At 40.9% G+C, this 15,303-nt stretch overlaps 1 protein-coding gene across 1 annotated transcript in view; it reads right to left on the bottom strand.

The window, feature by feature from the left end:
• The window catches only part of FLT1 (fms related receptor tyrosine kinase 1), a 220,809-nt gene that overhangs the window by 100,279 nt on the left and 105,227 nt on the right, over positions 1 to 15,303 (bottom strand). The window contains exons 9-12 of the mRNA XM_021678191.2: positions 14,684 to 14,858; positions 13,621 to 13,738; positions 11,285 to 11,454; positions 10,724 to 10,883 (exon numbers count right to left, since the gene is read on the bottom strand). Coding sequence (XP_021533866.2) covers positions 10,724 to 10,883; positions 11,285 to 11,454; positions 13,621 to 13,738; positions 14,684 to 14,858 — 623 coding nt within the window. The remainder of the gene's footprint in view (positions 1 to 10,723; positions 10,884 to 11,284; positions 11,455 to 13,620; positions 13,739 to 14,683; positions 14,859 to 15,303) is intronic.

Raw genomic sequence — 15,303 nt, 5'->3', positions numbered from 1 at the left:
GGTTAAGTGTCCAACTCTTGGTTTCAGCTCAGGTCATGATCTCGGGGTCTGGAGATCGAGCCCCAAGATGGGCTCCACGCTCAGTGCGGAGTCTGCTTGGGACTCTCTCTCCCTCGCTCTCTGCCCCTCCCCCCTTCTCTCTTTCTCTCCCTCTCAAACAAATAAATAAATCTTTGGGAAAAAAAATAAAGATGCAAGCACGTTTCTGGGAGAACATTAACCTAACAGCACGGATCATTTTGTCAGAATATTGTCAGCTTTCACAGGATACCAGTGTGTGCATGTTGCCACCTCAGAGGGAAGCTGCTTTGCAGGGGCCAGCCCTAGAGTGGTCTAAAAATACTGGACAGGTTCCAGCAAACAAACTTAGCGCTTGCAGTGCACCAGCCATGGAGCTAAATACTTCATATATATTAGCTCATCTAATCCCCTGAACAACCTACGGTGTCAGTGCTTTTATCTATCTCTACTGTGTAGGTCAGGAAACTCGGACGCACACGGTTGTTTATTTTACCCAGATGCTGGTAGACCGTAGTAGGTGGTGGAGACAGGATTCAGGCTCCAGAGCCCATGACCTTAAACTCTAGACTAGATTTTTCTGTATTCTAACACCTTTTAAAATTGCTTTTTGATGGTCATTAACATATTTCTCAAAACATATTTGCTTTCTGGATATGAGCCTTTGCCCCCAAATTACTCAACTTAAGGTTGAAGTAGTTGTTACAGAGACAATCCTAGTAGTGAAAATGAAGTGCTTGGTAGATGATGCTCAAGAGGCCAAACTCTGGCACGTCACAACCAGGGCTGGTTTCCTAACAAGGAACTTAAACTTTCTGTAATGGTAATAATCCCAGGATCTGCCTCATAGAAGTTCTGCAATAATTAAATGAGACAATATATATAAAGCACACATTAAGCACTTAATGTCCTATAGATAAGTGCTCAATAATTTTCAGCTATAAAAGAAAGAAAAATAGAAATCCTAGGCCACAGGGTCTTCTTCTGGACATGATCTTCTGTTTGGCTCTAAGTAGTCTCTAAATACCCATTCTTGTTATCCTCACCTTACATAGCCAAAGGCTTTTTCACACGAGAGTATTTCTCAGTAAGGTAGCATAGTTTTCAATGACGAAGACAAGGCATATGGAACATTAAATGCCTCAGGAAATGGGATAACATGCCCTTAGATAATTCTTTTATTTTATCTACTTATTTATTTTTAAAGATTGTATTTATCTATTTGAGAGAGAGAGAGAGAAAGAGCTCGCGCACATGAGCAGGGGGTAAGGGCAGTAGGAGAGGGAGAAGTAGACTCCCTGCTGAGCACGGAGCCCGACTTGGGGCTCCATCCCAGGATCCTGGGATCATGACCCAAGCCGAAGGCAGATGCTTAACCAACTGAGCCACCCAAGTACGCCCCCAACTCCAGATCATTTTTTTAAAAACTCAAGGGAAAATCCAAGTTCTTGGATTCTGAGGCTTTGATCTTCAGACGTGCAGGACAGAGTTTCAGGGACACAAGGCACATGACACATGCCAAAGATGGGCTACAGGAGTAAGACTGCCAACAGTGAGCCTGTGGAAGTCTATCAGTCTGCATGGGCGAGGGACAGGGTGGGCCTATGGGCAGTAGATGGCAGAAGAGCCAGGCATCAGCCAGGAAGGCTGGCTGAAGTACAATGAATGACTGGCTCAACAATTTAGCCCTCGTTTGAAAATTCCACATCGGGTCCATACCCACCTTTCCAATTTTTGGTTTTAATTTTTCTCAGCCCAAATCTGAGGCATCAGCCAAGTTACTCTTCACGCATGTACTTTTCAACTCTTCAACCCATCCCTGTCCCCATGTTACTCTGCCACATCTATGTTCCTTTCCATTTGTCATTCTAGTACCTACCCATCATCTTTAGGACTCAGATCTTATTCCCCCCCCCAGAGTTTCCTCTAAACTGCAGGAGTCCCCACCTACCATCCACTGAAACCATGATGGTTCATTTATTCATCCAGATTACAGGCACCTCCCATGGAGACTCAAGGCAATGTTGTGGTGGAAATAAGAATGAACGGGAATAATAAACAGGTAATCAGAGACTTGAGTCTAGTCCCGGGCTTGCCATTAACTAGCTGCTAGGTGAGGGATTAATTATTTATCTTTGAGCCAGTTTCTCCTCTATAAAACAAGCTCTTCTTAATCTCGAAGATTCCCTAATTCTAAGTGAATGAAGCATCTTTCAAAGTGACTAAATCAAGGCCTGCGGTGGCGTCCATGTCCTTGTTGCATTTACTCATCAACTATAAACTCAAACTTTCTCCTTCATTTTCTTTTGTCCCCCCCCCCCAACTCTTCATCTCCTTTTTTCTCCTGTGCCTCCTGCAAAAATCCACAGCTTTGTGAGCCCCCTGAGGGCTGAGTGCTTGCTGAATCCTGATCCAGAAAAATAATCCTGAACAACAAAGGAGGGAACAGGACTTCCTGCGAGAGATCAAATACCCCTACAAGGTGAGAAAGCACAGAGAGGGACAGTGCCACCACAGTAAAAGTGCCAAATTGACTGTATGACTTGCTACCCTCCTCAGGTTGGTCTTATTTAGACCTGCTCATCCCATTGGGGTTGATACCTCCTCAAAGGGTCTATTCCCACCTGCAGGTCTGGGGCCCAAACCAGTGCAGCTCATCCTCAGTTCCCAAAGTAATTGTGACATCTGAGTTGAATTCTCCCAGCTGCTCTTTCTCCTCTCCCCTCCCATCCTTGGTGCAACTAATTTAACAGGTGGACTCCACAGGATCACTGGTGACACGAGTAAACCCAGTGGGTTAGGCCGGTGACTCCCCAAACCTGTCCCCCTCAAGGATTTCTGCACCTTCCTCTGGGAACCCATGGGGGTGCACTTAGAGGAGTCCTGTGGGACACCAATGAAAAGTAACCTTCTGAAATGCCAACCTACTTAGCCTCTCTTATTCCATGATCTGAAGACACCTGAGAAATAACTTTCTGAGCTTCAGTTTCCTAATGGGGAAATTATGTCCCTTCAGGAATATTGTACAGATTAGGGATAGTGTATGGAAAGGGGTGAACACAGCTTTGGCACTAGGAAGGGCTCACTGATTGCATCTGTTATCATTAAGTAGAAGTGGCATTCAAGGTGACAAGACACCCCCCCGAAGCTTCGAGAGAAATTATGAAGAAACAAGTTCTAGTGACTTGAAGTGCATTATAAGGCACCATCTGGCCATAGTCTAAATCCATTACATCCTTTCTCTCTTCTCAATGCACCAGGCTCTACTTTTTCACCCAAAAAGGCAGTGAGGTTACATTAAAACCACAGACCAGAGTTCATATTTCAAGAAACAGTCTACCGATTTTATTCTTTGTGCTACACCGGCGAGGGGGGGGGGGGGGGGTGGGGACAAAACAGTCTACTAAGTCAATGGAGGTCTAACTAAAATGTAGATTTCCAAGAACAGGTGCATGTTTTATAAGTGATTGGCCCTATTTATCCATTACCTAATGCTCTTGTGTTAGGACATTAGTTTCTAAGATTCAGTAAGAAAATGCCCGTTCCGTTTTTAAAAATCTGTAAGTAAGGCCAAAGAAAATTTGAGAGGTTCTGCAAATCTTCTTTAAGGAATCTTCCCAAACTATGTGTTATTACCTTCTGGCATTCCTAATCCTGGGAAGCAACACTGAATTTTGCTCAAAAGATCCCTAAAAAAAAAACATTCCTATGACTCAGCCTTTTGGTTTAATTTAAACACATAATGAAATGTTTGATAGCAATTACAGGAGACAGTTAATTCATTAGAAACAATTATTCCTCAGACTCGCTGTATTACCACGAGGAGTGGGGAAAGGAGGAAAATCTCACAAAGCAGAGAAAAGTGGCATACAGGCATTTGGCACATGAACTCGTGCTCTGTTCTCAGGACTTTGTATGAAATATTAATAAGGGCCCTCGTCCAAACATTCACATTGGGCAGCATGCACTTCCTCATCCAGCAATTATATAACAGAAAGCAAGAAGTTTCTCATTAGGAGGGGAACATTCACATTCTGCTTGTGATGAAAGCCTCCTAAAGAAGATGGCCCGATTGATTTGAGCTTGTTTGTTCAAGCTCAAAGTCCTGCTGAAGTGGTCTTTGGTGAATGAGTCTTCTTTAAAGTCCCCATTTTGATTCAAGGTTTTGTGTATGGCAAACTAAAATTCTCGATAGCATGCCTGCTTTGGGTCCCCGAACCCATACGTACCCCGCACAGAAAATATGTCAAGAGACGCATGGATACAAATTATATGTACACTTAGGAGGAATGTGATAAATATTAAAACACGCAGTACGTGATATTTCCAAAAGCAGAGGTCTTTTTAAATTATGCTTCCCTCTGACATCTGACCTACATTTAGCCCCCAGGAAATGCTGACTTTTTCAAAAATGTTTACACTGTTAACACTTTCATTTTGTAGATAGAATATGGGACATAAAATTGTTTCAGCAAAATAAATAAATAAATAAATAACAGACATTCATGCTGGCAGTCAATTAAGTCCTTGAGTACATCTCTAATTAACTACCATTAACAATTGTTTTGTTTCAGTCCTGTTAGTTTTGTGCATCAGTGGGGTATGTAAAATTACGTTTCTCTCAGATGATCCATCCCTCTCCCATCCCTAATGATTCAGGCCTTCCTTTCTTTGCCAATTTGCTGAAGTAAACAATAGAGGGATGCAATTAAGCAAGCCCTTCTCATAGTTCCTAGATGTCTCTGCCTTCCCTTATTTTGTAGGCCACCTCGCCCCCCCTCCCCCATGCCCCCAAGAAGCCCAGCAAACCACACTTGGTCCTGGAGTGGTCCGCTTTTCCTAGACCCAATCCCCTGTCCTCTACTGCTGGGCAGATGAAGAGTGTTCAGAAATGGGATGTCAAATTGTGTGGTGGAATGATTATATCCTATTAAACTTCTAAAGCCTGTCACTATTTGCCATTCCAGATCTGACTGGCTTTAGAGTTCTGGAAGCAGTCCCTTGGAATGCCACGTACGCCTATCGGGTTTTTCCTAGCAAATCCCCCATTTTGGCTAAGAAAGTAATACAGGATACTCTACCCCTTTCACCTGCCATGACTTGAGAATCCAGTGACATTTTTTGCATTCTGAAGGGGCTCGTTGGCGAAAGATCAAATAAAGCAAGCAAGGTTTTAGGGCTAACTGGGCAAAGAACGATAATGCCTTTGCTTGGATGGGTTGGACCAAGACCAGCAAAGGTAGTCCAGCTTGGCCCTGAAGAAAATGTGGGTTGACACCAGCAATGCAGGAGCAGAGGGTTGTTTTTTTTTTTTTAAATGGGTGATTACTCGCAATATAATTACTGAGGCAGTTCTGTACCACAGAATACATACTTACACACGCGTAAGGCTTTTCTACAACCATTCAGCTTTCACAGGTTGGTTTTTTCAGTGAATTTGGCACTGATCCTCAGAGTTAATCCTCAGGTCAAATTGCTTTATAATTTGTAAGAAGTAGAAGGGAAATATCAGTGTGCAACAACTAGGAAATTATTTCAAGCTTTTTTGAATGAAGAAAACGTCATTTTAAGTGATTTTCTCATTTCACTCATGAATAGCTATGTATTATAGGAAAGGGGAAGCAGGGCAGTTACCATTTACAGAAGGGGAAATTGAAGCACAGATTAAATAACTGGCCAAGGTCACACAGAAGTCAGGGCCTGTGCCAAGAATAGAACCCACTTCCTTGCTTCCCAGGTCTCTATCCCTGAGACTGGGAAAAAGATATTCTGCAGGTACGTGTATGGAGAAAATAAGCAACGACCAGCTATGTTTGATCTTATAGCATTAAACATACATGCTGAAGGCCAATGGTGTGTATCTCTGTTTTGCACACGGTTGGTGCGATAAGTAGACAGGTGACCGTATATTTGGGTTGAACACTGATGATGTGCAACATGCATTTGTAAGATACGAACAATGTGAACGCAAGAGAAGTAGCCAAAGTTTCTCTCTGTGTATTTTTATTGGTCATCACAGAGAGCCAATGAAGAAAATGAGATTTTTCACAAAGAACTCGATACACTTAACAGCCTCTTTCACTAAAGGCCACTCTATTATCATCTATCAGTGTTATTTGTGACCTCAACAGTTAGCTGGGGACAGAGAATTAAAGCAGCCTGTGATGGAAAGAGCGTGCGGTCTAAAAACAAACCTGCAGTAATCAGTGGCCACAGGCCACTTCACCCTCCCTGGAGAAAAGACCCAGACACATTCAACATTTGAAAAGCAGGCCTTAGTTTTAGAAAGAAGACAAGACAACCTCGGAAACAACTGGGGAGACTCTGGGCACAGACGGGGAGCGGAGCAGTGTTAATCGGTTAACGGCGAGCATCAGGAAGGATGACCCAGCCTCAGCCCACTCACCACCCCTCTGGTTTCGCGGAGCTATTCTCCAGTCAGTTACTGGCAGGGCTCCTGGGCGCTCGAGCATACATCAGTAAAAGCAATCTTGCAACATCTCAGACTCTTCCTGAGAAAAATGTAACTGGTGATCTGGAGTACCAGCATCATGCCAACACTGTCCATTCCCTGTTTCCCGCTAGGGCCCCACAAATCCATGTCCTCCATTTCCTGAAGAGGGGTCCCTTCCCTCCAGTCCAAGATTGTTACTCTTTCCTTTAGAGACCAAGCTCCACACAGTGGGCAACCTCATGCACACTATTCCCTGTGAGACAGAACCAGCACCGTGGCAGAGAGATATGTGGCAAAGGACTATGGGAGCAAGACCCGCTCATTGCACGGGGGCGGGTCAGGAGTTCCACATAGTGCTTCAAAATCCAAGGGGGACGTGAAGTTCTAGAATCTACTGTGGACTCCCTCAGTAGGAATCAGCTCTCCCACGTCCCACTCTGCCCCACTCTGGCCTTTGCCAACCCACAGGTCAGAACCACTTCCTCCCATGACAGGAAACGAGTGAGTGAGACAGGCCGCACAAACTGGGATGGTTACTTTAGTCCCCCGCTGCACAGCCTTTGTCGTCTCGCTTTTGCTTTTGCCTAACTCACTGTATTTCCTTCATTTCTCTTCTTCTGAAAAATCGTGTTATGTTTTCCTCAATTCTACAGCCCACACCTACTCCATTTCTATTTCTCAAGCACAGCAAAATACACTTTACTTTCCACAACTTGTGTTCATTTCTCAGAAGCGCTGGTTAGGTTAAAAATTGTCACTGTTGTGAAACTAGCTCTATGGTAGGCAGAAAATTCTTTTCACGTTCCTTAAAAGTTTTGGAGCCTTAGACAATTTTATCCCACTGCTAGCAGTAATCACAACCTTGCCTTTCAATGGCACTCCGTACCTTTCCCAAATACATGATCTCATTTGAACCTCATATTGTCTCTGTGAAGTGTGTGTAATCATCTGTATTTTATATGAACAGAAGCTATAAACTACACACATGTGAAAGGTACTCTGAGCTTAACTACCCTTATGCATACTCCCTAGGTTATGCCCACACTAACCTGGAACAAGTTTAGGAATATCTATTTAGAAGTCTCTGCAAGTTGCTAAGGATGAGGAAAAATCCAAAATTCCACTTCATTTGGTATTGACAAGTTATTTTAATGCTATTAAAAATTCAAAAGAAATATTCTAGCTCTCCTGCTACGTTACCACCCAAATGTGCAGAAAAGTAAAAGGGGAAAAGATTCTGCCATATTTCCTCTCAGCTCATTAGGAATGTCAGTTGAAAAGTAACTACCTTTTTCCTCCTTTCTTTTATTCTTAATGTTTTATAAGAACAAACTCTAGGTGAATCAGAAGCATAGCTAAAACATAGCTCAGCTGTGTATCACTGTTTGTTTGTTTTTTTTTAAAGGAGGAAATTTCTGTTAATTTTATTTATGGTTCTTATTTTCCACAAAGGTAAACTAGTTGAGCAATAGTTCTGACAGTTTCAAAATATATTTAATGTATTTACTGGACTCCAGAAAACTATGCAATTTAAGTCTGAACCTCTTTAACTTAGATACATTAACCAGTTGGCCATATTAAACCAATTAATAAGTTTGAGCTACTTAAAACAAATACATTCAAACCTCAAAACTAATGTAATGCTTCGGTTGTGTCCATATATAGATATGTCCTTTAACTAGAGCCTAAAATTTAAATACCAAGAACTATTCTATATATTCACGAGTAATATGGACGTGTTACCACCTAATCTCTTTTGACAGTCATGCGTAGATACCACCGTGCAAATATGTTACTATGTAGCTCAAAATAAAATTTTAAAAATTCATTCAATAGATCTCCCCTTTATTCAAATGTCACTAACTAAAATTCCTATCTACAATGGAACCTAGGTGTTAAGTATATAAAATACATTTATATAAAGACATATTTGAAAACTTCTAGTAATTAAAGAAGGCTCCATTTCTCTGTCAATTTTAGCTCCTATCTCTGACAGGGTGAAGTAGAATTATTCTATTTTCCTAGTTCACAAAGGTCCTGTATATCTTTCTGAACTATTTCTAAGTTAAACGTACTGATTTAACCACCAAGCACCAAATTCGGGCCTGACACACGTAAGCTACTTGGTCTGTTGACTTAGGAAAAAAAAAAACAAAACAACTTCTTATGGATATGCACATTTTGTAGCAGATAATTTCAAGCAACAACATATATTGTTTTAATGAAGCATCACTGAAAAAGTTAAAGCTTTCATTTCTGATCTGTCTTGTGATTGGTTAAAAAAAAATGCCTTGATCAGAGAATAAGTCAGATGGTTAACAAACATTTACTGAAGATCTGAGGCACTGCTCTGAGTCTTGAGAGAAGAGGAATTAGACATCTTTCCAGACCTTGGCAAACTTACTCTGTGACACAGGAGAAGGATCCCATGTACCACAAAGAAATCAGAAAAAGAGAGCTAATGCCTCCAAAGCTTTACTTCAAATGACTTCATTCCCCAAACCATATTTTATTAGCATTATTCAAACCCAACTTTATAACATTATATTCCCTCACTCATAATTGCTATTTTCTAAGAGGGTTCCTAGCTCTGCCCTAAATAGAATCGAAATTTTATTTTTATTTATTTTTTATTTTTTAAGTAGGTTCCATGCCCAGCTTGGAGCCCAATGAGGGGCTCAAACTCACAACCCTGAGATCAAAACCTGAAACTGACTGAGCCACCCAGGTGTCCCTAGAATTGAAATTTTAGATTTGCTATTGTCAAAACAAAAATTAAAAACATCTATAAAAGGCTGTGTTATTCCCCCAAAATTCAACTTTACACTTTTCTCCAAATAGCTTAAATTATTTAGTTATTTTTCACTTATTTGCATGTTAGGTTAGCACAAACATCCAGGCCTTAAGGGAATAGATCCACAAATATGGATGCCTACCCCTAAATTAGCAAAACCATGCAAAATCTCAGTAGATCTCACTTTCTTTTGGGTTAAGTATCCACACTGGTAAAGAAGATAGTCAAGATTTGTAATTTCTCCATATTTCTATTCTTAGGAAATGACATTCACATGAGAAATTGGGACATGTGTGGAAACAGCTACTTCTCGGGAACCCCAGGACTCACCAGTAGCTTTCACTATCAGAATGAAAGACTTCAAGCAAAAGATTACAACACAAGATGAAGAGTTGAAATGGCAGGAAGAATCCAGAAAACCAAACAGTCCCTTCTGTTTATGCTAGAATTGTGTCTTACTTTTTATCAAGCTAATTTTGTTTTCGTTTTTGTTTTTTCTTTTAAATAGCAACTTTTCCGACACTCCACAAGTGGAGTTAAAAGCAACAAAGCAAATATTATGGCATAATGATTGTTCTTGGGCTGTCTCAATAGTATCTGATTGTTGCACTTATCAACTCTATTCCTGTCCTTCAAATTAGCTCTCATGAACTGTCCTTAGCATCATTCCTCTAGACTAAACAAAAATGGGAAAAGAGCAAACAGGACTCAGTCATCAACAGGATGCAAGGAAATGCTGCACAATGACCAGAAGGTAGGGACGTATCCACTCAGCAAATACACAGTAAGCCTCTACCACTGTGTGTGCCGGGCCCTAAAGATACAGAGCTGCTCTCGGTCAGCTCAGGGCTTAGAGATAAAACAAATGTATGCAACTGTATGCAAACCCAGTAAAGGAACAAGGTGTAAATGAGGCGTGGTTCCTACTGAAGAGGGAGAAAGGAATCTGAATGAGGCCGTCAGAAGAGTTGGCAAAGCTAAGCCTTGGAGGGTAAGGAAGGACTTCTCAGGAGGCAGCAAATGGGTGGAAACGAAGGAAGAGCATGAGCAAAACCTACGACGGGTAGTGATCACCAGGGCAGGGAAGATCTCCTATCATATCCAATGTTCACAAAATGAGAAATGGGAAAGCCACTGTAGCTGAGTTAGCCAAAGTCTGGAGGCTCTCAGTTGAAAACAAGACTGGAGTTCCAACTGAGCTTCAAAAAAGGCTCACAAGGTGACCTTGATTCTGTCCCTGTGCTCCTAAAACTATCAACTAAAGAGAAAAATTATGAAATGGTTAGAAACGAGTAAGGAAGAAAAGTAGATATTGCCGACTTTTTCCCATGGGAGGGAAAGCCTTTGCCCCAAATATAACTGCACATCCCATTTGCAAACTTCCATCTGTGTCCCTTAAAGAATCTCGAGTCCAGGTATAGCAAGTATTCGAAAGTTAGAAAACAAACTGTCCTTACCTTGCTTTGGAATGACTATGGTTACAGGCACGCCAGAACCACGTGACCGTAGGCTGAGGTAAACCATAAATGGTACAAGTCAGGGTCTGTCTGCTGCCCAGGGGGTAGAGAGTTGGGTCTGGAAAGGATGACACGGCCTTTTCATAGATCTGGGGTTTCACTGGAAGGGAGATGAACAGGACAGAAGTCAAGAGCTGTACAGTGACTTTCTCTGGGCCTACAACATGAAGGCCCGCATTCTCCTTGGTTTTGATGTCGGGGAAACCAACACATATCTGTTGTCATTACAGCCTTTTTTAAAAAAATAAATAAAAGTGTTTTGATAACAGTAAAAAATTGATTCCATGGTGTGTACATCATGATTACAATGATAAAAAATCATATTGCTTATGGAAGATAACGAGCAGACATGAAATCGGTATGATGGGGGCGTACATGGTTTTAAAAATCATTACTTAAAAGTGTGTTTTCTCTGATGTTGTTCTATTGACTTTTGGTTTACAAATTTTTCTGAACTGCACCCCTGCCAGAACCAGAAGAAAGTACGAACAGCAAACTTACCATTTACAATCAAAATGGTGGTGAGGTTTTTAAACACACTGGACTGCTTGATGGCCAGCAAGATCGTGTAATCCCCTGCATCTTCTGCAGCAACATCTTTGATAATTAACGAGTAGCCATGAACCAAATAGCGAGGAGATTTCTCAGTCACAGGGAACCCATCTTTTAACCTGTGGTTAAGAGTGTGATTGGGAAGTCATTCCACACGGCCTCTCAGATATCACTTTAACGCTGTCATTTACATTTGTGAGCTCAAGTTGATACGCGCCAAGCCTTTGGTCCTCCACATTCATTTTACAAATGTAGACACTAACTTTTCAGTAAAGCCAGGTGTGGTTTTTAAATGGAGAAACACTTCACATTTATTGGCAAGGAGGAAGAAGTATGTTGAAGGAAGAAAGAAAAGCGATGGTTTTAAGGTACCCACAAGGATGCTGGTCACCACGTGACTTAAGTATTCACCCAGCAGCACTGGCTGATCCCATCGAGATGTTTTTCAGTTTTCCATGAGGCTTCATTAGCAATACAAGGGCCATTGTAAGTCAGATCAACTAGATCACTTCTCCAGATAAAAATAAAAATAGACTTTCCTATTGTGGTCTCATGTGGAGTTCTTATTAGTTGTATAAATGGTCACACCAGTTGTCCCTTTCATAAGCTACAGTAAAATCAAGATTACCAAGATTTTTCCCCTGTGGAAGAACAGTTAAGGCACAAAACTCACAAACAAAAGGTTTGTGAAAATTCTTTTCACAAAGTAAAAAGTAAAAAATTCTTTTTAACTTTAAATATAGAATCAATGCCTAGATACCCAACGCAGTTGCATACAGAACTGAGATTCAGGAGGCCTGAATGCTTGTCCCAGCTCTGCCACTCTGTGCTGTGCACCTGACTTGTCCGTGTGAGCCTCAGTTTCTCCAAATTTTCTAGAGTTTCTCAAAGATTTAATGCTACAAGTCTATGATTTCATTAAATCGCACAGTTCTTTAGCTGGGCATTTTTTAATCTGTTAGGAGCTTATTGTGTTCTATATGAAGGTTTAATATTGGAAATGGTGTTAGTTCATATCCATACAAACGTTACATTGTCCTGTAAGCAAATACCCATCACTAATGGGTCTCGGTTCCAAAGCAGTTGAAATAACTATGCTCTATTTTATGACTGCAGATATCATCTTAATTTCCTTTATTTCTCATGAACAAGTCAGTGTTTTCAAAGAGGGATCGATTTATTGTGCATGTGTTTTAGGTCCTAGCTGCTTAGTTACTAAAGAAATTAGCACTGTTTAATAGCTGGGGATACTCTCAGACCCTTTTGAAAGAGGGAATGTATAGCCTGGAGTGATTAAATTCCTATTAAGGAATTATGTACACCACAGGAAATTTACTACTGGACCTTTTACACATTATAAAACAAAACAAAAAAATCTCTCTTCTACTGTGATGGCATGAAGGGGCACAGCACAGAGTTTAATTTTCTCTCTAACTCCCTATTAACTATTTGAGGAAACTGCAAATCATATGATATTGAAAGCAAAATAAGGTCTGGTGGAGGTGATTCTACAATGGCACCATTTCTATATTGTACGGGCTGTTTTCCTAATCGGTTTTGTACTGTACTCTTTGTTTAAAATGTAATGGTTTGAGCCAAAGATATTGGCATTTAAAAATGATTTAACAAAATGACTACAGATTATAAACAGATTACATTGTTTTACATCAGGTGTTGTACTAACACAAAAAGAACCTGCTTCAGGAGGTTCTGAATATGCAAACTTCGAGCCAAAAAAAACTTAATTAGTTCAAGTAGGTCCTTTCCTCCACCCCTGCGACTGAATAAGTCTTGTCTCTATTAATGTTTGTTTAATTTTACAACAAGCCTGGAACTTTCATCCCAGCTGTATATAAAAGAATTATTTTCAGATAATAAAAGAATTATTATCCTCATTACAAGGGCCCACTTCTTCAGGGTTAATAGAGCATGTTACATATTCAAGATGCTTCCTACTCATTGCCCAACATACTCCATTCAAAGGATGTTGACATCATGGGGAGGTTTAGAGATGCAGAAATTTAGTCACAGCTCGGGAAGGGCTGAACTGAACCGAGCACTCAAAACACCTCAGCTCTTGCCCCATCCTGGGACAGCTTCCTTTTCCCTCCAGCCCAGCCTCTCTGCTTGCTCCCAGCCCCAGAAATCAACACAGTTCTTGGCTTTCCACCACCGTCTGGGGAACTTCTCTTGATATTTTTTCAGGAATTCCAGTCATTGGGCTCCTGCATCTTCCTACTTACAAAGCATATCTTAAACTGATAGGAAAATAATTATGGTCCTACCATAGAACCTCTGGCGAGGGAAATGCCTTCACTTTCACAGATAACCTGTAGGCCCTCTTGCCAGCTGTGGTCTCCAGCACGTGCTGTTTTCGATGCTTCACAGTGATGAATGCTTTATCTTTGAAAGGAGAATGATAAAGAGATTAGGAAAGACCATGTTTATCTAAATAGAACAACACCAACCCAGCCCCCCTGCCTCCTAGAAGGAGGGTGCAAGCAATAAACAAACAGAGCTGAACTCTGATCAAGCCTACCAGTGAGCCCAAATATCGAGCCCTGAATAAAATAATTCAGAAGCACTCTAACTGGTGAAGTACATTCAAATGAAAGGGTTGCAAGTAAAACAGAAAAACAAAGGCAGAGCCACAGAGAATGGAACATCTCAAATATCCGTATCGCATCACAGAAAAGTAGAGATACTTCTGAAACATGAGTATGTTGGGAGAAAGTTCCTTCAGACACCATAAAACAAATGATCTGATTAAAACAAAAACAAACAAACAAAAAACCCTACTGGAGAAAATCAAAAGAATATCTAAGCCCACTGCCAGGAATGTTCCAGGTTTCTGCCTCTCGCCGTTTTTCTTTTCAACAGTGAAGATAAATAAGGTTTTTAAGGATTCTAAAGAGGTTTAAGTGTTTTCTTTACAGAATTTGCCTATTGGCTTTAAGCAACAATAGTAGGATTTCATCAGGGTAAAACCAGGGATAAAATCACATCTATTCTAAATAACTTATCCCACCACATTTTTCTCTAACTCACAGCAGCACCTGAGAAATGAAGGTAAATCTGTCATATTTTTCTGTCTTGTTTATATGGAATACTAAAAAAAGAATTTAATATGATCTAACTGAATTATTCACCACAATAAGCTGGCAAGGAAAAGACGCTCTGTCTAATTCGAAAGTATTAAACAACACTTAATGCGCTTTGCTTTTTGGCAGCGGGAGGAGGGGAATCAAGTTGTATCATTCATGATAGAGCACCTCTTGGCCAAAAAAAATTTTTTATAGAACCCGCCCCAAATCCACGATGATAGAAAGCAGAGCACGAGTGCCTTACCATATACATGCACTGAGGTGTTAACAGATTTGAATGACGGGCCACTCTTCACATGGCAAGTATAAAGTCCTTTGTCTTTGTTCTGTACTTTGTCAATAACAAGAACGCTGTAGAACACAATGGCAATGGAAGTGCGTTGGCCAATACATTGCCTTATAGACGCTCTCTTCTTTGTCTAGAAAGAAAATGTATAGCAAATGTGGAAGTAGTAATTGTTCATGCTCAAGGTGATAGCATTTCTCAGATTATTATGATGGACATTTTACGCTGAGAAGTAAACCCACCTAACAGCAAGATGTTTAGAAACTCAAACTGTGTCTCAATGCGTTTCAAATATTTGCCATGGGGGCACTCATTTAGCACATCATCTTCTCCAGATGGACTTTCATGTACATTAACTCAGTAGTTTCTCACAACCACCCAATGAGATAGGCAGCATCACTGCCCTTTTACAGATGAAGAGGCTGAAGCGTCAGAGGCCACCGTGGGCAGGAAACTCAGGTCTTTGGAGTATAAATCTAGTGCCTTCCCTCCAGCACACGCCTCTCTAAACAGTAACCAGCTCTCTGGGCATAGACGTGGCTAACTCAGGCAGTCAGTATCTTTGGTATCTGGCTTCA

The sequence above is a fragment of the Neomonachus schauinslandi genome, chromosome 3 (genome assembly GCF_002201575.2).
Source record: "Neomonachus schauinslandi chromosome 3, ASM220157v2, whole genome shotgun sequence".
NCBI classification, from domain to species: Eukaryota; Metazoa; Chordata; class Mammalia; order Carnivora; family Phocidae; genus Neomonachus; species Neomonachus schauinslandi.
The sequence above is the reverse complement of the archived record's forward strand: the minus strand, read 5'-3'. Positions and strand labels throughout refer to the sequence as shown.